This window comes from Euleptes europaea, chromosome 12 (assembly GCF_029931775.1).
Source record: "Euleptes europaea isolate rEulEur1 chromosome 12, rEulEur1.hap1, whole genome shotgun sequence".
Lineage (NCBI taxonomy): Eukaryota > Metazoa > Chordata > Lepidosauria > Squamata > Sphaerodactylidae > Euleptes > Euleptes europaea.
In genome coordinates this window covers 10,622,899-10,644,873 of record NC_079323.1, presented here as the reverse complement: position 1 = coordinate 10,644,873, position 21,975 = coordinate 10,622,899, and the positions used below count along the sequence as shown (strand labels likewise).

General features: G+C 47.0%; 1 protein-coding gene across 1 annotated transcript in view; it reads left to right on the top strand.

The window, feature by feature from the left end:
* The window catches only part of NOX4 (NADPH oxidase 4), a 137,716-nt gene that overhangs the window by 95,155 nt on the left and 20,586 nt on the right, over positions 1-21,975 (top strand). Inside the window, exons 14-15 of the mRNA XM_056858931.1 lie at positions 17,465-17,584; positions 20,015-20,123. Of these exons, the coding sequence (XP_056714909.1) occupies positions 17,465-17,584; positions 20,015-20,123 (229 nt within the window). The remainder of the gene's footprint in view (positions 1-17,464; positions 17,585-20,014; positions 20,124-21,975) is intronic.

Sequence of the window (21,975 nt, the reverse complement as noted above, 5' to 3'; positions counted from 1 at the left end):
TCGCTCATATGGAGGAGCGGGGAATCAAACCCGGTTCTCCAGATTAGAGTCCACTGCTCCTAACCACTACACCACACTAGTTCTCTACCTTTTAAGGAGACTCAAAGCGGCTTATTATTGCCTTGCCTTCCCCTCCCCACAACAGACAGACAGTGAGGTAGGTGGGGCTTCTTCCTCCTCCTCCTCTTCCTCCTCCTCATTATTCCAGCATGAGCTGGAAGCAGGAAGAAGTCCCTCTTCTCTAACCAGGCCATTATAAAGAAGCAGGCTCTGCCTTCTTGTTGGATATAAAGGGGCCAAACAGAAGGTTATTGAATGCCCTCCTTCGTGTTTAAAGAATAAGAATTTACAGTCAGAAAATTATTTTCCAATGTCAGGCAAGCCTCCAAAATCTATTTCAGCACCTCGGTGTGTTATGTGCCTCTTTTGGGAGAAAAAAAAATCAGGGATTTTTTGCTTTTGTTTTTTACTACATAATTATGTGCAATGCACGGTATCCAGCTGGTACCGCTTGGTGTCTTGTGTCTCCTGGCAGTTAATGGTTAGATCTGCCGAATGTTTCCCGTTCCATGTTCAATTCCACCGAAGCAGGGGTTGCCCTTCTTCCCTGAAAACCACAAATCCTTTGAACCACAATCTCACGCTGTTTAGATTATTGAGCAGTGGCGCTCTTTGAAATGATACTGCTTGCTCATTACGGCATCGGCTGAACCGTACCCCTTCCGTGACGGGAATGACTGACCGAGGTTTGGGGTGGGTTCCCCCCCACACACACACACAGAGGGAATCAGCCACACTTTGGCAGCTAAATAAAAGAGAAATCTTTACATGTGTTATTCTAAGCCATTGACTGCCGCTTATAATATAATTAATCTCCTGCAAAAAAGAAATGTTTGCTCATTACAGAAATGAGTCATGGGCACCAGCTCATTAACAAACAAGCTGTAGCATATTGATATATGCTGATTTCTCTTAGGAAATTCTGTAGCAGTCAGGAAACACATATGCTAGCGCTGAGGAATTTATGAAACCCTGATATGTGGCTGTTTTTTTTTTTTTAAATGCACTGTACTGAGAGCGCACATGCGCTACCATGTTGGCCCATCTGTGTTGTGTCTGTAACAGTGTGTGATGATTTTCTTTAAACTTCGTAGAACGTCTTTGTTTGCAAGGACACAATCTCGGGGTTCATTTATTAATACAGCACATTAATACAGCACATACAAAAGAGTAGAATCGTCAACAGTTGATTAAAATCCCATTAGGGACACAATCTTAATACATGACGTATATGAAATGTTATCAGGGAAGGGAACTTTTTTCCTACATTGTTTTTTCAGCCTATTTAAAATACTAGCCAGATGGGGTGCGTCGTGCACAGTTATGTTCAGGGTCAGTGAATAAACTGGGTTGTCTATGTGGCAGTCCCATGTTGCTAGGGATGCTGCAGCTAAACATGTTTGGTGTTCAACATAGCTGATGCTCCCACATGACCAAATGACATCTCTGTTCAGATAACTAAGGTCCAGCTAAGCGATAGCACAGGGAGGGAAGGCAGCATGGTAGTATAGCCCAGGTTGGTTTCCCAACTCCTACACATGAAGCCACCTTGGTGACCTTGGGCTATTCACAGCTCTCCTAGCGCTCTCTCAGCCCCACCTACTTCACAGGGTATCTGTTGTGGGGAGGAGAAGGGAAGGTGATTGTAAGCTGGTTTGAGTCTCCCTTAAGTGGTAGAGAAAGTCGGCATATAAAAGCCTCCTCCTCCTTCTCCTTCTTCTTTCCCCTTCTGTACACTTATGCATGGCTGTTCCCTCACGGTCACTGTGCCGAGTACTTCAGGGCATTGCTTTGATTATGCTTGCATTTTCCAACCGTCAGAGGTCACCTCACTCTCCCCATGCGTTCCCATGCATTTTCCCCTCATTTTCTGGATTCGTGTTTAGCCAGCATCCAGAAAACATGGGGGAAACATGCAGGGAGAGCGAGGTGACCTCTGACGGTTGGAAAATGCAAGCATAATCAAAGCAAAGCCCTGAAGTACTCGGTGGGAGGCGGGGGGCTGCAAGGAAACAGCCATGCATAAATTGCCAATCTGTTTTTCCAAGCCTATCTGCAAGTCAGTTCCTAAACATGAGAGTGCCAGCCTGATGCACGCTATGTACAGTGCCGTTTTCTGTGGGTTTGATTTTAGTGAAGTAAGTGTGAAATGATGTATTGGAGAGGCAGGGAGAAGTCTAGGCCTAAGGCTATGCAATAGCCATATCTAAGGGCTCTGCAAAGCCTATTCAAGAATGCTACGGAACACACGACGCCCTGTGGAACTTTTGGCAAGTGTGCTGTGGAATTGGCCACCCATTCTTGCAGTAACGTTTGGGATTTCAAAGGATGGGGCCTGTGCCTCAAGCGGAATAGCAGCCTTATAAAATAGTTGTGTCTCTTCCTCGCCCAGCCGTTAATTAGGAATCTGCAAAGATATACATACCATTACAACTGGGAGAGTAGAATGAGAATGAAGACAGATGTAACGCAGAAGCAGGATGAAGACAGAGATAATGGGGCAATGACTGGAGAACACACTGCGTGCCCTGCTCTGAAAATTTGTGTGTTTTCAAGATAGCAAATTTTATGTTCACAACGCTTCCCAGTATACTTAAAGAAGTGTGACCTCCGTTTTCACCCCGAGCATTCTTTCTTCGTTGTCAGTTTCCTTTTTTGCTCTTTTCTCCCCCCCCCCCAATGTACAAAGAACACAGATTGAAACCCAGATCCGGCATGACTCAATATCCTTTTTCATTTATAAGATAGCTGTCTTTTTTAAAAAGCCAAACGCTTTAAATAAACTGGGAGCTATCGGAAAGTGTTGACATCATCTGTAAAAGATGGGTTTCGAAGAGAAGATGGAGATGTTCATTTATCAGGTTGTCAGCGCTGAAGCTCGGCAATTCACTGAGAGTTGCCACTTTTGTTCTGAAGGAGGATTGCCTTATGCTCCTCTGGCTCATAAGGCCCTGCGTGGCACACTTGCTATAAAATATGTGCATATTCTTACATTGCTCTCCACACCCCATTCTAAATGCCGTGCTGTTTTCAGTTGAGCAAGGACTAATTTTTAACAGGGGCCATATTTTGCATTGAGCGGGGGGTGTGTGTGTGTATGAAGCACAAGCTGTGTTGACTGCCCCCGAAGAGTTCTTCCCACGCAGACTGACACTTGGGCAAAGAGCCAGCTTGGTGTAGTGGTTAAGAGCGGTGGTTTGGAGCAGTGGACTCTGATCTGGAGAACCAGGCTTGATTCCCCACTTCTCCAAATGAGCAGCAGAGGCTAATCTGGTGAAATGGATTTGTTTCCCCACTCCTACACATGAAGCCAGCTGGGTGACATTGGGCTAGTCATACTCTCGCCCCACCTACCTCACAGGGTGTCTGTTGTGGGGAAGGGAAGGATACTGTAAGCCACTTTGATTCTTCCTTAAGTGGTAGAGAAAGTCAGCATATAAAAAGCACCTCTTCTTCTTCTTTAACCCCCCAGCATGAAGAGCAGTTGAGGCTCTGACAGAGCTTTCCCTTTGCATGTTGACCATTGCTTCGGGAATGGGTCGAACTTGGGGCCACAACAGAGGAGGTGCTTGGAGTTGTGTAAATGTGCTCTTAAGCATTTTCTTCTTCTTCTTTTAAAAATCAGGCACAGGAGAGCTTGATTTAGAACAGGACCGCAGCACAAGGACTGTGTCTCAGTGGTGGAACATCTGCTTGGCATGCAGAAGGTTAAATTGTGGAACTCCCTGCCCCAGGATGTGGTGATGGCTGCCAACTTGGAAGGTTTTAAGAGGGGGGTGCACATGTTCATGGAGCAGAGGGCTATTCATAGCTACTAGTCAAAATGGATACTAGTCATGATGCATCCCTATTGTCTCCAGGATCAGAAGAGCATGCCTATTATATTAGGTGCCGTGGAACACAGGCAGGACAATGCTGCTGCAGCAGCTTCCTAGAGGCACCTGGATGGCCCCTGTGTAAACAGCCTGCTGGACTTGATGGACCTTGGTCTGATCCAGCACGTTCTTTCTTATGTAAGATCCCAGGTTCAATCCCCAGCACCTCTAGTTAAAAGGACCAGGCCTTGGATGATATGGAAGACCTCTACCTGAGAGCCACTGCCCATCTGAGTAGAAAATATTGATCTTGATGGACCAATGGTCTGATTCAATAGAAGGCAGCCCCCTGTCTGTGTTCACAGCGGAAGCAGGGATAAATGTTCTCCATTGTACCATTTTTAGCTCCTTGGGACCATTTCACTCAAGGAATCAGTCAGGAAATTAGCTTAACACCCTCTCCCATTCCTCTGCACCATGGTCCCCTTCCACATCAGGGTTCCTTGAACTTACATTGAGATAGACAAAACTCTCAAGTGCTTTATACACAGAACTCCCAGACTTATATCAGATTTACAGACGAGATAAATTCAGTTACAGCCATATGGAGCCTTGTGGTTAAGAGGAGAGGGAGTTTAACCTTAAGATCAGTTACAGCCAGCGTGGTGTAGTGGTTAAGAGCGGAGGTTTGGAGCGGTGGACTCTAATCGGGAGAACCTGGTTTGATTCCCTACTCCTCCACATGAGCGGCGGATGTTAATCTGGTTTGCTCCTTCAACCTTTGCTCATAGGACTTGAGTCTCCCTTGCCTTGAAAACCTTACTGGGTCTCCCTAAGTCAGATGTGAGTTAACCACGCTTTCCACCGCCACCAAGCACCACTTGGCTTTGCTGGAAACAGAAGTGTGTAAATAGGGATACCATAATGAGGAGTGCCTAAAAGAGGGCCCCAGACAGAGCTGAACTGAAACCTTCCCCCCCACACACTGCTTCCGTTCTTTGTACGTTCAGGCCCCATCTATAAAAAGGTAGTTACAAGACTCTCCCTTACAGCTTTGTTGCCGTTGCAATGCAATTACCGAAGAGTTTGCAGAGTACAGAAATGTTCGAGAGTTGTAACAGATAGGGGGTGAATGTAATAGAAGACGTAATGGCCTGTTAGTAAAAAGCACTCGAATTTGCATCTTTATAGAGGTACAGCCGCAGCAAGCTTTTCGACAAACACAATTTGATGGTTCTCGCTTCCTCGGGCGGGAGGGAAATCCCCCCCACCCGAGGCATCCATTTAGGCGCCTCTCGCAGCACGTCGCTTCGGTATTGACATGTTTTTCACGCTCTGGTTCCTCCTTTCTAAAATGATACCGGGGAGCTGGTAAGAGAAGAGAAGCTGTTATCACCTCTCCTAGGAGCTTTTAAATGAATTACTTTCAGGCCTACCCCCAGGCTTCCCGCCCTCCATTGGCCCAATTGGTATTCTCTGACATTTCCATCCTTGGCTTTCCTAAAGGAAAAGGTTGCCTCTGCTCCTGGAGCCAGAGAAGTATTGACTTCCCCGACTCAAGTTCTTTCACTTGCTCCCCAAGCAGGTAGCGTGCAATAGCCTATTTTGAAATTAAAACTTGGATGCCCAACTCATCTTTGAAATGAGGACTTCTCTGAGACTGAAGCTCTTGTACTATTGCAGGGGGCAGAGCCTGAGGAGGGCGAGATTTGGGGAGGGACTTCAATGCCGTAGAGTCCAGTTGCCAAAGTGGCCATTTTCTCCAGGTGAACAGAGAGAGCCAGCGTGGTGTAGTGGTTAAGAGTGGTGGTTTGGAGCGGTGGAGTCTGATCTGGAGAACCGGGTTTGATTCCTCGCTTCTCCACGTGAGTGGCGGATGCTAATCTGGTGAACTGGATTTGTTTCCCCACTCCTCCACATGAAGCCAGCTGGGTGACCTTGGGCAAGTTACAGTTCTATTAAGAGCTCTCTCAGCCCTACCTACCTCAAAGAGTGTCTGTTGTGGGGAAGGGAAGTGATTGTAAGCCGGTTTGATTCTCCCTTAAGTGGTAGGGAAAGTCGGCATATAAAAAACAACTCTTCTTCTTCATCATCTTCTCTATCGGCTGGAGATCACTTGTAATAGCAGGAGATCTCCAGCTAGTACCTGGAGGTAACAAACCAAAATAACAATCACCCGGTGCTGTACTGAGAGATACTCAATCAAAATAACAGCACACGAATATGTTTATATCAAACACAAGTTGTATTAAGTGACAAGATAATAGGAAATACCTAACTAGCTAAGAACATGCAAAAAGTATCTACAAAAAGACAAGTGGTACTGAACAAAGCTATCACAAACTATTATTTACAAATATATACAGTATACAAAATAAGTCCCATAGCACACTTATATAAGTTCGATAATGTATCTTTAGAACTTTTTCCGAAAGTGTTCTAAAGATACATTATCGAACGTATATAAGCGTGCTATGGGACCTATTTTGTATACTGTACACAGTACCTGGAGGTAGGCAGTCCTACCTCCACGTGCTGTATGGATGCAGAAAACCAGAGTTGGGTCTGGTCTCCCCAGCCATAGTTTGGCCCTAAAGCCATGGTGAGTTCTGGGTAGCACAGAGTTCTGTGAAACTTGTAAAAGCAGGCCTGACCTTACCCCTTTCTCCTCCCCCCAATACTGATTATAAAGATAGATGGGGCTGTGGGGGTGGAAAAATTAATGGCACCCCCCACTTCCTTTTCCTGCCAAACTTGATCAGCTTTTAGGTAGCCTTTAATAATTGCTCAGCAAATCTTTAGCAGCATGACAAGCAAGCAGACGTGACTTGGCCCACAGCCTTATGACTGACGTTTGGCATGAGGGAAGGAAGGGAAGATGGATGAAGGGAAAGTGAATCTAGGAGGTGAGCTGAGCTACAAGTGGGGGGGGGGAGAGAGAAATGTACAGGTAGGACGGGGGTGGCGCAGAGTGCTAAGCTGCAGTACTGCAGTCAAAAGCTCTGCTCACGACCTGAGTTCGATCCCAACGGAAGTCGGTTTCAGGTAGCCGGCTCAAGGTTGACTCAGCCTTCCAGCCTTCCGAGGTTGGTCAAATGAGTACCCGGCTTGCTGGGGGTCAAAGGAAGATGGCTGGGGAAGGCACTGGCAAACCACCCCAGAAACAAAAGTCTGCTTAGTAAACGTTGGAATGTGACGTCACCCCATGGGTCAGGAATGACCCGGTGCTTGCACAGGGGGCCTTTACCTTTAGGACGGGGGTCCCCAACCTTTTAAAGCCTGCGGGCACATTGGGACTTCTGACATGGCACGGTAGGTGGAGCAACCGTGGGAGGCAGAGCCAGCCACAAAACGATTGCCACAGCTTAACTTCAGTAACACAGTGCAGATATTTGTGTTGTGGTGGATGCTGCTGCCAAAGCAAAATTTTAAAAAATCTGCACGGCCAATCAAATCTCCAGTTGTCAATCAGAAGCTTTGCTGGGCAGAAGCCCTACCTGGCCTAGCCCACTTCCTAAAAACATTTGACGGGCACCAGAAAAGGTCTCTGTGGGTGCCATGGCACCCACGGCCACCACGTTGGGGACCCCTGAAAAAGCAGAGAAAAAGAAAGTTTGAAGGACAGGTCTTTTTCGATGGTAGATATAGATAAAGCAGGCAGGTATCAAGGCATATGGGCGCATAATTCCATCAGTATGGTGATACCTTAGAAGGTAAATCAGTATGAGCCAGCGTGGTGGTGTGATTAAGAGCGGTCGTTTGGAGTGGTGGTCTCTGATCTGGAGAACCGGGTTTGATTCCCCACTCCTCCACATGAAGCCAGCTGGGTGACCTTGGGCTAGTCCCAGCTCTCTTAGAGCTCTCTCAGCCCCACCTACCTCACAGGGTTTCTGTTGTGGGGAGGGGAATGAGATTGAAAGCTAGTTCGATTCAACCTTAAGTGGTAGAGAAAGTCGGCATATAAAAACCAACTCTTCTTCTTCTTCCTCAAAAGAGAAGCCACAGCGGTTGCGATGCACTGAATATAATTCTGCACACCTCTGAGGATCCCTTCTCTTCTCCCCCTCTTCCATTCATTCCAGAGCACAAGTGCTGAGTGCATTTTACATTTGTTTAGTTCAGCCCCTAAATAAAAATGGTTGTCGAACACACACACGTACACAAACACACAGCTGGTCAGCCAGCGGTGGGGGAACATTGTTAGCAGCTGATGAAGAACCAATAGAGGTAGGTGCCAGAGCTGTTCTGAGCGCCGCCTAACCAGCCCGCCGGAGCTGCTCTGAGCTGCCGCCGGCAGGCGTCGACTTCGGATGCAAAAGCTGCAGGAAAGAAAGCGTTTTGTGGTGGGGAGAATGATCAGAGCAGGATGTCAGACAAAAGATCTGGCTGGTAACGTGGCAGGACCCAGCAGGTTTCCCCCGATGAGCTTTGCTTTGTGATTCTCCTACGTACAAAACAAAAATTAGAAATCTTCAGCACAGACCGGAATGCTTCCTTCTTTCTGTTCAAGCTCCCTGCCTGTTTTTTCTTTCTTTCGCTGTCACTTTCCCTTCCTTATTTCCTGTCACTCTCCCTCCTTTCCTTTGTTTCTTCCTCTGTCACTGTCCATCCTTCCTTTCTTTCACAGTTCCATCTATGTATATAGCCGGTACAAGGCATAGGGTTGCCAACTTCGAGTTGCGAAAGTCCTGGAGGTTTGGGGGGTGGAGGATGGGGAGGGAGGTGTTTGGGGAGGGGAAGGATCTCAGCGGGGTACAATGCCATGGAGTCCACCCTCCAAAGCAGCTGTTTTCTCTAGGGGAACTGATCTTGGTCGCCTGGAGGTCAAATGTAGCACCGGGAGATCTCCAGGTGCCACCTGGATGTTGGCAACCCCAGGTGTTACAAAGAAGGGTCAATTGGAGTCAGTGGCCTTTTATGCAGGGACATTTCCTCATGGTCACCCCCATTGACTGTTTTCCAGATTCTGGCTAAAACAGCATCTGGAAAACACGGGCAAAACATGTGGGGAGAGCGAGGCAACCTCTAAGGGGCGGAAAAGGCATGCATAATTAAAAGGAAGCCCCGAAGCAGTCGGCGGGGGTGACCACGGGGAAACATCCCTGCATAGAGGCCTCTTTCCCTGGTGGGCTGTTAGAAGTAACTGGAGTTGCTGTAGCAAGGCATGATCTGCACATGCAGCAGAACGAAGCAGTAAAATGGATTTTGTCACTTTGGGTTGCAGGTTCAGGAGGAGATACCACTTCTATGTATACTCCCCTGCATAAAAGTGCCACTCAAGTAAAAGACTAATGCAACAGGTGGCAGTACTTTTCCTCCCTCTGGTCTGCTAGGTTGTCTTTAAAAACATTCTTTACAGAGATTTTTCTTCTTACATGGAGGAGCTTTTTAAAAAGGAATCCAGCCCCTGCACTCTGAAGTGGTGTAGTGAACACATGAAGCTGCCTTTTACTGAATCAGACCCTTGGTCCATCAAAGTCAGTATTATCTACTCAGACAGGCAGCGGCTCTCCAGGGTCTCAGGCTGAGGTCTTTCACATCACCTACTTGCCTAGTCCCTTTAACTGGAGATGCCAGGGATTGAACCTAGGACCTTCTGCATGCCAAGCAGAGGTTCTACCACTGAGCCACCTCAGGATTCTACCACCACATTTTGCACATAGGTCAGGTCTGAGCCGGTGTGGTATAATGGTAAGAGGCTTTTTTTTATGAGGACTGGGGAGACCTGGGTTCAGATCTTCACTTGGCCGTGAGTCTGACAAGGCGATCTTGAGCCAGTCACACTCTCTCAGCCCTTGCCTACCTCATGGGATTGTTGTGAGGATAAAATGGGAAACTGTGTACTGCCGTACCTTGTTTTATTGCGCCTCGTAGATATTGCGTTTTTGAGCAAGCTTATCAGTGCCTTTTTTCCAACAGCGTGTGCTCACTTCGTGTCTCTGTGTCACAGTTTGGTAATTCTTGCAATGTTTCAAACTTTTTCATTCTGATTACAGTACATATTTTAAGACATAATGCTATTTCACACTAAATAGACTACATTACAGTATCAACATAACTCTTATATGCACTGCGGAAACAAACCAAAAAAGGCATGCAACTCACTTTATTGTGATATTCGCTTTATTGCAGTGGTCTGGAACCAAACCCGCAATATCTCCGAGGTATACTGGTATGCCATTCTAAGCTCCTTAGAGGAAGAGGGGAATAAAAAAGCAGGCAATTGTCCTCTCCATGGACACATCACAAAATCCTTGTGTTTGTTGGGGAATTATGCAAGGGCTTTGCGTCATACGTGTGACTGGAGTTTTGTTCTTCCCAGATGCACACTACAGGTTAAGTATCCCTTACCTTGACATCCAATGTCCAGACTGACCCAAAAACCAGACCTTTTGAGCCAGCATGCGGACATTACTCACAGGCCCTCAACAGCACGCCAGTTTGCTTTCTGATGGTTCAACGTACACAAAATTATTTAAAATATTGTTTAAAATTACATTCAGGCTATGTATATAAAGTGTATATAAAAGATACATAAAACGTAAATGAATTTCGTGTTTAGACTTGCATCCCATCCCCAAGAGAGCCAGCGTGGTGTAGTGGTTAAGAGTAGTGGTTTGGAGCGGTGGACTGTGATCTGGAGAACCGGGTTTGATTCCCTGCTCCTCCATACGAGTGGCGGATGCTAATCTGGTAAACCAGGTTGGTTTCCTTACATAAGGTCAGCTGGGTGACCTTGGGCTAGTCACACTCTCTCCGCCCCACCTACCTCACAGGTTGTCTGTTGTGGGGAAAGGAAGGTGATCGTAAGCCGGTTTGATTCTTCCTTAAGTGGTAGAGAAAGTCGGCATACAAAAACCAGCTCTTCTTCTTCTTCAGTATGTATATGCAAATATTCCAAAATACGGAAAGATCTGAAATATGGACCACTTCTGGTCCCAAGAAGTCTGGATAAGGGATACCCAACCTGTACCTCTATTTTCTGTTTGCCACTTTAGCTTCTGTTTGCGGCTGTAGCTTGCTGTTTTCATGTCCTCAAACCACCCCACGTCGCAGCTCTTGGCTGCATTATAAAAACCACGTTGCTTACACGGCAACATATAAGTTTCACGAAGGAGCCGATGGCAGATATAGCCATGTGTGGACGGAGCCTCAGGAACCGCAGCCTCAGCAATACCATTTCCAGTCCCGCCACATCATGTCCAAGAAAAAATAGCTTGAACTGTACCCGAATTGCAGAAATTTGGTCTTGCGCTGAATTCTGCTGGATAAAGCAAATGGTTTTGCTCCGAGACTCATTTTTATTATTATTATTATTATTTTGCCTCAGAGCAGGGAGAGAGGTAGTTGAGTGATAATAGTTGACCTGGAGTCAAGGTCATTGGCTACAATAACAGCAGATGAAAAGCAAGAAAAAAGGGCTCCCTGGTTTTCCACCGAGATGGAGGAAGCATTTTTTCACGGGAAGGAATCGTTATGAGCTGCCCCTGCAGGCTGACCTCGCTTTGTTAGGAAATGAAATGTACGGGGCAAGTTGTCAGCCGCTAATGGGGCCTTGAACTTAAGCGTGAGCTTCAGAAGTAGCCAGGGCAGCTCAAGAAACTTTGGTACTGTCAGATTCTGTGTCCAAACTTCTTTTTCCGGAGGCACAAACGGCTGAGTTTGTGGATTTGTCGAAAGGGATTTGGGAGCTCACGCAGAATCACAGGAACGTTTCCCAGCATTTAAGCAGAGCGCCACCTTTAATTTTGCAGAAGGATAAACAGGGAACTGTTATTTGGCCCATTTAATTTTTATCCCGTCCTTCCCCCAAGGGGCATCGCGGTAAGAAACACGATTCTTCCCGCTTCGATTTTGTCTTCTCAACAAGAAGTCAGCAGGAAACCATCTGCTAGGCCCCACCTTTCTTTCTGATCTTCTCTGAGAGAGGCTTCCACAGTAGGGCTGCCAACCTCCAGGTAGTAACAAATTCACAGCAGCAAAGCCAAAACTACCACACTCAATGCATCAGACGGTGTTAATGATATAATAGAATCATCTGCTAAGTAGTGAAATAACAATATACATTGTGCAAAACAGAACAATTACATTGACCATCATAATGACATAGAGGACTGGCACATAGTCCAAGCTTTTTTGTCCCAGCTGTGGAGGACCACCTAAGTGATCAACTTGACAGAGTAATCAGCCAGAAAGTTTCAAGTCAACAGGATCCCGGTAAAGTCCTGTTTCGCAATATCTTCATCAGATATACGAGATGTGCTCCGTGCAATTCAGTCTGCGGACTGCATACTTGCTAGTTTCCTCCATTTACCAAGGACTAGCTTACGATCACCTTCCCTTCCCTTCCCACAACAGACACCCTGTAAGGTAGGTGGGACTGAGGGAGCTGTGACTAGCCCAAGGTCACCCAGCTGGCTTCATGTGGAGGAGTGGGGAAACAAATCCAGCATCAGGTTAGAATCTGCCGCTCATGTGGAGGAGTGGGGAATCAAACCCAGTTCTCCAGATCAGAGCCCACCGCTCCAAACCACCGCTCTTAACCACTACACCACACTTAGCTTCCAAGATAGGATGAAACTGGGCTAGCCTGGGCCATCCAGGTCAGGGCAGTAATCATTTACATTACATCAATCATTTATATTCAGGATTGACTAGATTTTTTTGTTTTGTTCATTTGACATTTTTAAAGGCACAAACTGCATCCAGTGTAGAAATAATGGTGCCCTGTGAAAGCCGCAGTTGTATTTATTTTCTTCCTTTCTACAAGGAATCTAAGAAACCACCCCAAAGGGAGATGCTTTAAAAAATGATAAAAAATCCTGCTAGCTAAACAGCTCCTTATTTCTGTCTTGCAAATTAACAACTAAGCAGTATGTCTCATGAAACAAATCCAGGTTCTGTCTACGAGCAAGTAAATGAAGATTATGAACTGCATCGACTAAAAGAGGCTGCATGCTCCACCATGAAAGAGAAATTTATTCTCTTCGTCAGAGACAGACTATCTGAAACATTCCTCATCTAACATAAGAAACATTCTTCTTATGAAGTCTGAGGGGAGAAAACTCACCGCCATTTGAAAACGGAATCCAAAACAAATTAATTTGCTTGGGTTTTATGCCGCTTGCTTCCTTATAATTTAGCCATCATACTAGTAAATACCCCAGATTCCATAAGAGCTATAAGAGAAAGAAAACAAAGAGAGAATAGAAAATCCTACAAGCTACCCGTAGCTTGGACGAAAATGTGTTTGATGTTCAAAGGAAAGGATTTGTGCAGATTGTACTTAAGCTGGACTTGTTCCAAGCTGGAGAATCGCCTAATAGAAACTTAACAATCCAATCAGATAATTGTAGAAACGAGAACCGCATTTTGGTATCTCGATACAGAAGTGAAATAGGAAGCTAATTGGTGCGTGCCAAATAACTCCCCTGTTTAAAGCTGCTGTTTCTCATTGCAAACCCCCCCCCCCCACTGAGCAGCATGAGAGATGCACCCAGGGACTTTATTGATCTCACATGCAAACATTCATCTGGAAGCTAGAAAATCAGGGGAACTGAAGGAGGCCCCTGATTTAACTTTATGATTGGCTTGCATAAAAGAGGGGTCTTTATCATCTCCACTGTCATCACAAACCTGTTCTGGATGTCTTTCTTACTTCCAGTTTATCAATAGAGGTGTTGGGGTTGGATCCAAGCAGGATTTCTGCTCAGTCTTCCCCGCTGTTCCTCCTCCTAATTGCAGTCCCCGCCGCACGTGGTTTTGTCCATGAAGGTCCCATGATTTCCAGTATACCCTTTTGGTGGTCAAAGCAGACAACCATGTCCCTTTCCCACTACCAGCAAACATGGTTGGAGTCTGTACAACCAAGATTTATAGGGCGGGGGGGGGGGGGGGAGAGAGAGAGAGAGAGAGAGAGAGAGAGAGAGAGAGAGAATATCTTGTGGCATTTTGAAGTCTAATTATGTAATATGGAACAAGCTTATCTGAGCCACACACATTTAGCAAAGTGGGCACTGGTCCTCAGAAAATGTACTATTTTTATTTATTTCACAGAACTTATACCCCACCTTTCTGTCCTCAGGTGTTTGTGTGTAAAGTGCCATCAAGTTGCCGCTGACTAATGGGAACCCAGTAGGTTTTTCAAGGCAAGAGGCTTTCAGACATGGTTTGCCATTGCCTGCCTCTGCGTAGCAGCCCCGGATTTCCCCGGGGGTCTCCCGTCCAAGTACTAACCAGGGCTGACCCTGCTTAGCTTCTGAGATCTGGTGAGATCAGACTAGCCTTGGCCATCCAGATCAGGGCTCTGCCCTCATTAGAGCCACCAATTATTTGTTACAATATTTTTGTTTAAATTAGTCTTTAAGATGTCTCAGGAAGACTCCTTGTTCCTGGGTAAGAAACAGAGCTGCCACTAAAATGGCAGCCCTTTGTATTAGGCTCCATTCTCCCATCTCAGTCTTACTGTCCTGATGTTTTTAGTGCGGTGGATCCAACTATCCTCTTCTTCCAACTTTAAATGGCTCTTCCTCCAACAGAAGAGCCACTAAAATTGGAGGAAGTTTCCTTAGACTAGAGGAAGCCTGCAAACCTAAGGCAAAAGGAAAGGTGGGGGTAAAAATGTTTTAATAAATAAATGGATACACTTTGCTTGGTGGAGTGGTAGGATGGGGTGGGATCCAGTGTAAGGATTCTTATGCTCCCACCAGCTCCAGCCACTGATGTGAAACTCATGGAGGGAAATGGCACAATTGATGAAATCAGCACTTGTAATTTGCAAAACATGTTATGGAGTGGGAAGAGAATCCTGACACAAAGCTGCTATTTTCAGTTGCAGCCTCGCTTTAAATATATACTCCCATACTACTGCTCACATTTCTACAGGCAGTGTGTTTGGGAACAGCCCTTAAGTATGGATGCTTCTTCCTCGGCTCCTTTTTGCCCATGCATAGAAGAGAGCCTGTGCTGGATACAGTGTGGGATGAACAATTTGTGTCTCATTAGTCTGGATTAGTCTCCATATTCTACAGCCACCCAACCCATCTGCAGTGTGGAGGATGGGACTTGCATACATAGGAAGGCAATTGGTTCCTACATAATTCCACTACAGCTTTCATCACAGGATATCACAGCAACAGAATTGCATTTTGAGATGAGCAGACCCAATCTGAGACACTGCTGTAGTTAGCAAAGAACTGTTCGCTTACACAAAGAAGGAAGGAGCTGTGGCTCAATGGCAGAGCATCTGCTTGGCATGCAGAAGGTCCCAGGTTCAATCCCCGGCATCTCCAGTTAAAGGAACTAGGCAGGTAGGTGATGTGAAAGACCTCCGCCTGAGACCCTGGAGAGCTGCTGCCAGTCTGAGTAAACAATACTGACTTTGATGGACCAAGGGTCTGATTCAATATAAGGCAGCTTCATGTGTTCATTTGTTCAATATGGAAGCTCCACAGCAAAGTTTAGGCTGATTCAAACCACAACAAAACTCTTAGCTTAATCCAGTTTATTTTTGGCCCTAGCTCCTCCTGTGTCCTTTGGATGAAAAAGCAGCAACTGTGCAAGTCCCTAAATTAGTGCATGTCTTGTTGTAAGACGGCTGTAAAGCTGCCGTGCATTCTGGAGAATGTGCTTCGTAAGCCACAAAATTATCATCTGCTATTCCAGGTGGCACCCAAAAAGCCAAATGCAGCCCAGGAGCCATGTCAAATAGCCTTCCAGGAGCTTAATACGTTTCTTGTTTGTTTGTTTTGTCGGCTGATGCTGCAAAAATGAAGCTGGGAAGTTATCCAATCACAATACGCGAATGGTGGCCTTTAATTATTTGGTTGGTGCCATGTTGTTCAGGGGAGGGAAGGCGGCGTGGAGTAGTCCGGGGGTCCCCAACGTGGTGCCCGTGGGTACCATGGCCCCCCCAGGCACCTTTTCTAGTGCCCGCCAAGTGTTATTAGGAAGTGGGCCAGGCCAGGTAGGGCTTATCCCAGCTAGGCTTCTGATCGACTATTGGAGATGTGATTGGCTGTTCAGATTTTTTAAAAAATGTTGCTTTGGCAGCAGCTGCAACCACAGCACGAGGATCCGCACTGGGCTACTGAAGTTAAGCTGTGGCAATCGTTTTTGCAGCTGGCTTCGCCGTTTGTGGCAGGCATTTTGTTGCTGCGCCCGCCATTCCAGAATTCAAAATGTGCCTCCGGGCCCAAAAAGGCTGTGAACCCCTGGTATAGGAAATGGCAAACCCCCTCTGTCACTTGCCTTCAAAGCCCTTTGCTGGGGTCACCATAAGTCGGTTGTGACTTGACAGCACATGCATGCATATGTATATTTTCAGGTCTGATGTAGTTTAGCTTCTCTGCGGTAAGGCAAACAACTCAGACGGCGTCCTAAATCCTACACTCATGTTCCACTTGGCTGAAAGCCTTCCAGTTTCCTAATGCCGTCCCATTATCCTCCTTTTTGCTCCGCGATTGTCTAATTTTCGTTTGTACGCCCCGCCATGTGTTTTGAGCTGTTGTGTTAGAATAATTAACAGCCCTTGAGTCTTAATAAGTGTAAGAAAATCAAATGAGAGCCACTTCATTTGAATTACCATGCGAGAAGTTATTATAATTCTACTCCCTTCATAATTTCTGGTATGCGAAAATCAGTGCTTTTCTGGGACAGAGAGGAAGATTGTACAGCCCTAGTTTTCTCAGCGACAGTGAAGTGTAATAATAATAGTTTGCATCCCATTTGTAGACAAAGAGCTAGTAAATGCAAAATGGCACAGGCCTTTGGTTCGGGGGGGGGGAGCTTCAGCATCCATGCCAAGGCCTTCTTGTCAAATGCCATTAGGGACTTTGTGGCCATCATGATCTCTATGGATCTGACCATGGGTTGTGGTCTGTCCCAAAGTAAATCTGACTTTACATGTGTGGCAGGTCATGTGTTTCCTGTGATATTACTTGCTAATAGCAGGAGAATAGTGACCTGTTGGTGAGCATGTGGTATTATCTTGGGTATTATACTAGATATGTTAAACTAGGGTATTATCTTGGGTATTATACTTGATATGTTAAACAAGGGCGTTATCTTGGGTATTCTACTCGATGTGTCAAACTAGGGTATGATCTTGGGTATTCTACTCGATATGTTAAACTAGGGTATTATCTTGGGTATTCTATTTGATATGTTAAACTAGGGTATGATCTTGGGTAGTCTACTTGATGTGTTAAACTAGGGTATGCTCTTGGGTATTCTACTTGATGTGTTAAACAAGGGTATGATCTTGGGTATTCTACTTGATGTGTTAAACTAGGGTATGATCTTGGGTATTCTACTCGATGTGTTAAACTAGGGTATGATCTTGGGTATTCTACTCGATATGTTAAACTAGGGTATTATCTTGGGTATAATACTCTATATGTTAAACTAGGGTATGATCTTGGGTATTCTACTTGATGTGTTAAACTAGGGTATGATCTTGGGTATAATACTCTATATGTTAAACTAGGGTATGATCTTGGTACCTTTTTTGCAGTAGACGAAAGAACTATTTTAACAATTTAAGAGGAGGGAGAAAAAGAACAACCACTTTGTTTTTCTTTCTTCTGCAGGGTGTACGTAGACGGTCCCTTTGGGAGTCCCTTTGAAGAATCCTTTAACTACGAGGTTAGCCTCTGTGTGGCTGGAGGCATCGGAGTCACTCCGTTCGCATCGATCCTCAGCACCCTGCTGTATGTAAGCCTCATCACATTAGAGCTTTTCCCCCACCCCACCCTTCAGGAGTCCCTTAAATGAATTCTTCCTCTAAATGTGGCCTGGGGCAATGGGGTTGTCACCAGAATAGCAAAAGTCACACTTTTAAAATGTGGAGCGGCTATACCCGTTAGCCAGGGATAGATCTTCCTCAGGTCTCTGATCATGCCAACTTTTTAAATTTTTATTTTATTAGATTAGATTTTTATCCCACTCTTTCCTGACTACAGTCAGACGCAGGGCAACTACCAACCAGGATAAAGAATCAATTTAAAAACATGCCATAAAATTTAAAACCTCAAAAACCTTATACACTCTAAAATTGTTCCCACGCTTCCAAGTCGGCAGTCAGTCGCCAAACTGCAACACTTACTTACCGCAGCCATGTCCCGCTTCCCCAACTGTTAGAGCTGCAGCAGCTAAAATGGAACCTCCATACTCAGAGGGAGTCTAACCAAGTCAGTGATACTGGGGACTTGTATTAAAAACCTTCATGCCCTGCTTGTAGTGGTTAAGAGCAACAGACTCTAATCTGGAGAACCAGGTTCGATTCCCCACTCCTCCACATGAAGCCAGCTGGGTGATCTTGGGCTAGTCACTGTTCTCTTAGAGCAGTGGTCGGCAAACTCATTACTCAACAGAGCCAAATATCAACAGTACAACAATTGAGATTTCTTTTGAGAGCCAAATTTCTCCGTGTTGTGGGGGGCAGGGGCGAGAGGGCGCCGGGCCGAACCTCACAGAGGCCTGGCCCACATCCGAAGCGGGGCTGGGGGCAGCCCTGGGCAGGCCCACCCAGCGCCCCGCGCTCCGCGCCCCACCGGCCAGCGCGCGGTGCGGTGCGCAGTGTGCGGTGCGCCAGGGCGCCTCTCCCCTCCCGCACCGCAATCCCCAGGAGGCCGGGCGGGAGGGGGGTCTGCGGAGCCCGGCCCAGCCCACCTCTCTCCCCCTCCTCGCCCGCCCGCCGGCGGAGACCTACTGCAGTGGGCGAAGCCCAGCACCTGCCCCATCGCCTCAGCCGGCTGCCACCAGGTCCATGCGGGTGCGGGACAGCCCGGTTGCTGGCGGCTGGCGGGCAGACAAAGCCGGCAGCGGAGATGCAGCGGAGATGCTGCAGACAAAGGCGGGCTGGGAGGGGGGGGAGGGAGGGATGGGGCGGCGCCGAGGCCGGGGCGCAGGAGAGCCCGGGGTCACGCTGGCCTGCGCAGGGAGAGAGAGGCCCGCCCAGGCTGGAGAGGAGAGCGCAGGTTGGGGCAGCCTTGCCGGCACGCTCGCCCCGCCGCCCGCACCCACGTGGGCCCCCCGCCTTTCCGCGCAAAGCCCCGCCCTGCCCGCGCGGCCCTCCACCTGCGCTGAGCCTGGGCGGAACGTGGCTGAGAAAATGTGGTTGAGGGAACGTGGCTGAGAAAACCCCCACGGGGCTCGGAGGCCAGCCCCTCTCCGGGGATTCTGCACGGGGAGCCTGAGGCCGGCCGCCCACCCCAGTTGGGGTAGAGCTCCGCAAGCGACAACCAGCGAGCAGGAAGCCGAGGCGCGCAGATTTGTCGCAGAGCCGCACTCAAGGAGCCAAAGAGCAGCATGCGGCTCGCGAGCCTCAGTTTGCCGACCAGTGTCTTAGAGCTCTCTCAGCCCCACCTACCTCACAAGGTGTCTGTTGTGGGGAGAGTAAGGGAAGGAGACTGGAAGAAGCAGAAGCAGAAGAGTTGGTTTTTATAGGCCGACTTTCTCTACCGCTTAAGGGAGAATCAAACCAGCTTACAATCACCTTCCCTCCCCTCCCCACAACAGTCACCCTGTGAGGCTGAGAGAGCTGTGACTAGCCCAAGGTCACCCAGCTGGCTTCCTGTGGAGGAGTGGAAAAACCAACCAGAGTTCACCAGATTAGTGTCCGCCGCTCATGTGGAGGAGTGGGGAATCAAACCCAGTTCTCCGGATCAGAGTCTACCGCTCCAAACCACTGCTCTCAACCACTACACCACGCTGGCTCTTGCAAAGAGCACACCACTTTGATCCTCCTTAAAAGGTTGATAAAGTTGGCATATAAAAACCAACTCTTCTTCTTCATCATCCCTGAAGCACCTGGCTGCCTGCTATTTGCAACAGGTTGCTGGGCTTGGAGGCACCCTTTCTCTGACCCAGAGAGGCTCTTCTTGTGTTGGGAACTTATTTAGGGCCACACTTACTCTTGTCCCTGAGGACTTCAGCTACAGGTTTGCAGGGCTTGCCTCTTTCCAACCGCATCTCACTTGGGGAACCACTATTTGTAATTAGTTGTAAAGAAACCATATCAGTTTGGACAGTGGGGAAACAAGGGGAAGGTGTGATCTGTCTCAGTGGGTGCTTGATTTTTTAAAACAGATATTTATTAATGGACATTTATTTTCCTCCCCGCTCCCCTCATTTTGAAGTGACGACTGGAAAGGCTACAAACTTCGGAGGCTTTACTTCGTTTGGGTGTGCAGAGACATCCGGTACTTCCACTGTTTTGCCGATCTGCTCTGCAGCTTACATAACAAGGTAAGAATATATATATATTTAAGAACAGAAGAACATAAGAAAGGCCATGCTGGATCAGACCAAGGCCCATCAGGTCCAGCAGTCTGTTCACACAGTGGCCAACCAGGCGCCTCTAGGAAGCCCCCGAACAAGACAACTGCAGCATTATTGTCCTGCCTGTGTTCCAAAGCACCTAATATAATAGGCATGCTCCTCTGATCCTGCAGAGAACAGGTATGCATCATGACTAGCATCCATTTTGACTAGTAGCCATGGATAGCCCTCTCCTCCATGAACATTTCCACTCCCCTCTTAAAGCCTTCCAAGTTGGCAGCCATCACCACATCCTGGGGCAGGGAGTTCCACAATTTAACAATGCATTGTGTGAAGAAATACTTCCTTTTATCTGTTTTGAATCTCTCACCCTCCAGCTTCAGCAGATGACTCCACATTCTGGTATTGTGAGAGAGGGAGAAAAGCTTCTCCCTGTCCACTCTCTCCACACCATGCATGATTTTATAGGCCTCTATCATGCCTCCCCTTAACCGCCTTCTTTCCAAGCTGAACAGCCCAAAGCGTTTTAACCGCTCCTCATAGGGCAGTTGCTCTAGCCCCCTGGTCATCTTGGTTGCTCTTTTCTTCATTTCTCTGTGCTTTGCTTTGAAGGACACCTTTTAGGCTTTATCACTCTTGCTGGAGTCCGATGAGCCACAGTTATTAAAGTGGTGAGAACTGGGAGTTAGACAGATCTAAGAAAACTCGGTGGATTCTAGTATCTTTGCAGGGGCGTATATGGGATCATGATCTGTGTGTACCATACTTCCACATGGCCGTTGGAAATATACACAGAATTACAGATACACGTGGTCTTGAAAAGTCACTTATGTAGACTGCATGTGTCTCTTAAAAGCAAACTGAATCAGCGGATTGGCTAGGGATCCTGGAGGTTTTTCGCCTTCCTCTGGGCATAGAGCAGGGGTCACTGGGGGAGTGGGGGGAGTGATGAACTTCCTGCGTTGTGCAGGGGGTTGGACTAGATGACCCTTCAGGTTCCTTCTAGCTCTGTGTTTCTATGTTCTATGTCATTTTGTGGCTTCCGTTCCATTATTGTGTCACAAGTTGTCTCTGTCCTGTTGAATTCTGGTTTAACGAGATGTTCTAAAACTGGTTCTGGAATTGGACTACGGGCATGTTTGCCACACATTCCGGATCCTTCTGTTTCATTCAGATTTCCAGCCTCGGGTTACCTATGAAACAGTGTGGAAAAGCAACCCTAAGGCTATTGTACAAGATTCTTTTTCTTTATGCTGTATTATACTGATGCCCACATCAGTAAACACTGGTAAAGCACTGCAAAAAAAAATGTTTTTAATATAACCACACATACAATTTAATTAAGACTGAGGCGTGTATGTGTGTGGGCAGGTGCCTTATTTTGACTTTCGGCCTGTGCATGCTGGTAACATGGAAGTGGAGAAATATTCTGATGAAATAAAGGATCTGACTCTGCTTTTGCATAGTGTCGTGTATCGAATTCAGAAACAGAAAACTGAAGCACTAGTGCCTTTCAGAAACAAGACTAGGCAATCTGGAACTCCCAACACCTGGATTCAGACAGGGAGGATTTGGGGAGCATCTCTAAGTCGCTGCCAGAGTTTTGTTACCTTAAGACTACAGAGCATAAGAATTACCATGCTGTTTCACATCAGTGATTCGTCTAGTCCAAAATCTCCTGTAACGACCAGTCTGATATCATGGGGAAGGCCACGAGCAGGGTCCACAGGCAACAGCTTCACAGCATCAAACCATCAGAGTAGGTAACACTGATCTTTATAGACCAGGAGTGTGGGCAACCATGGCGCTGACCGACACC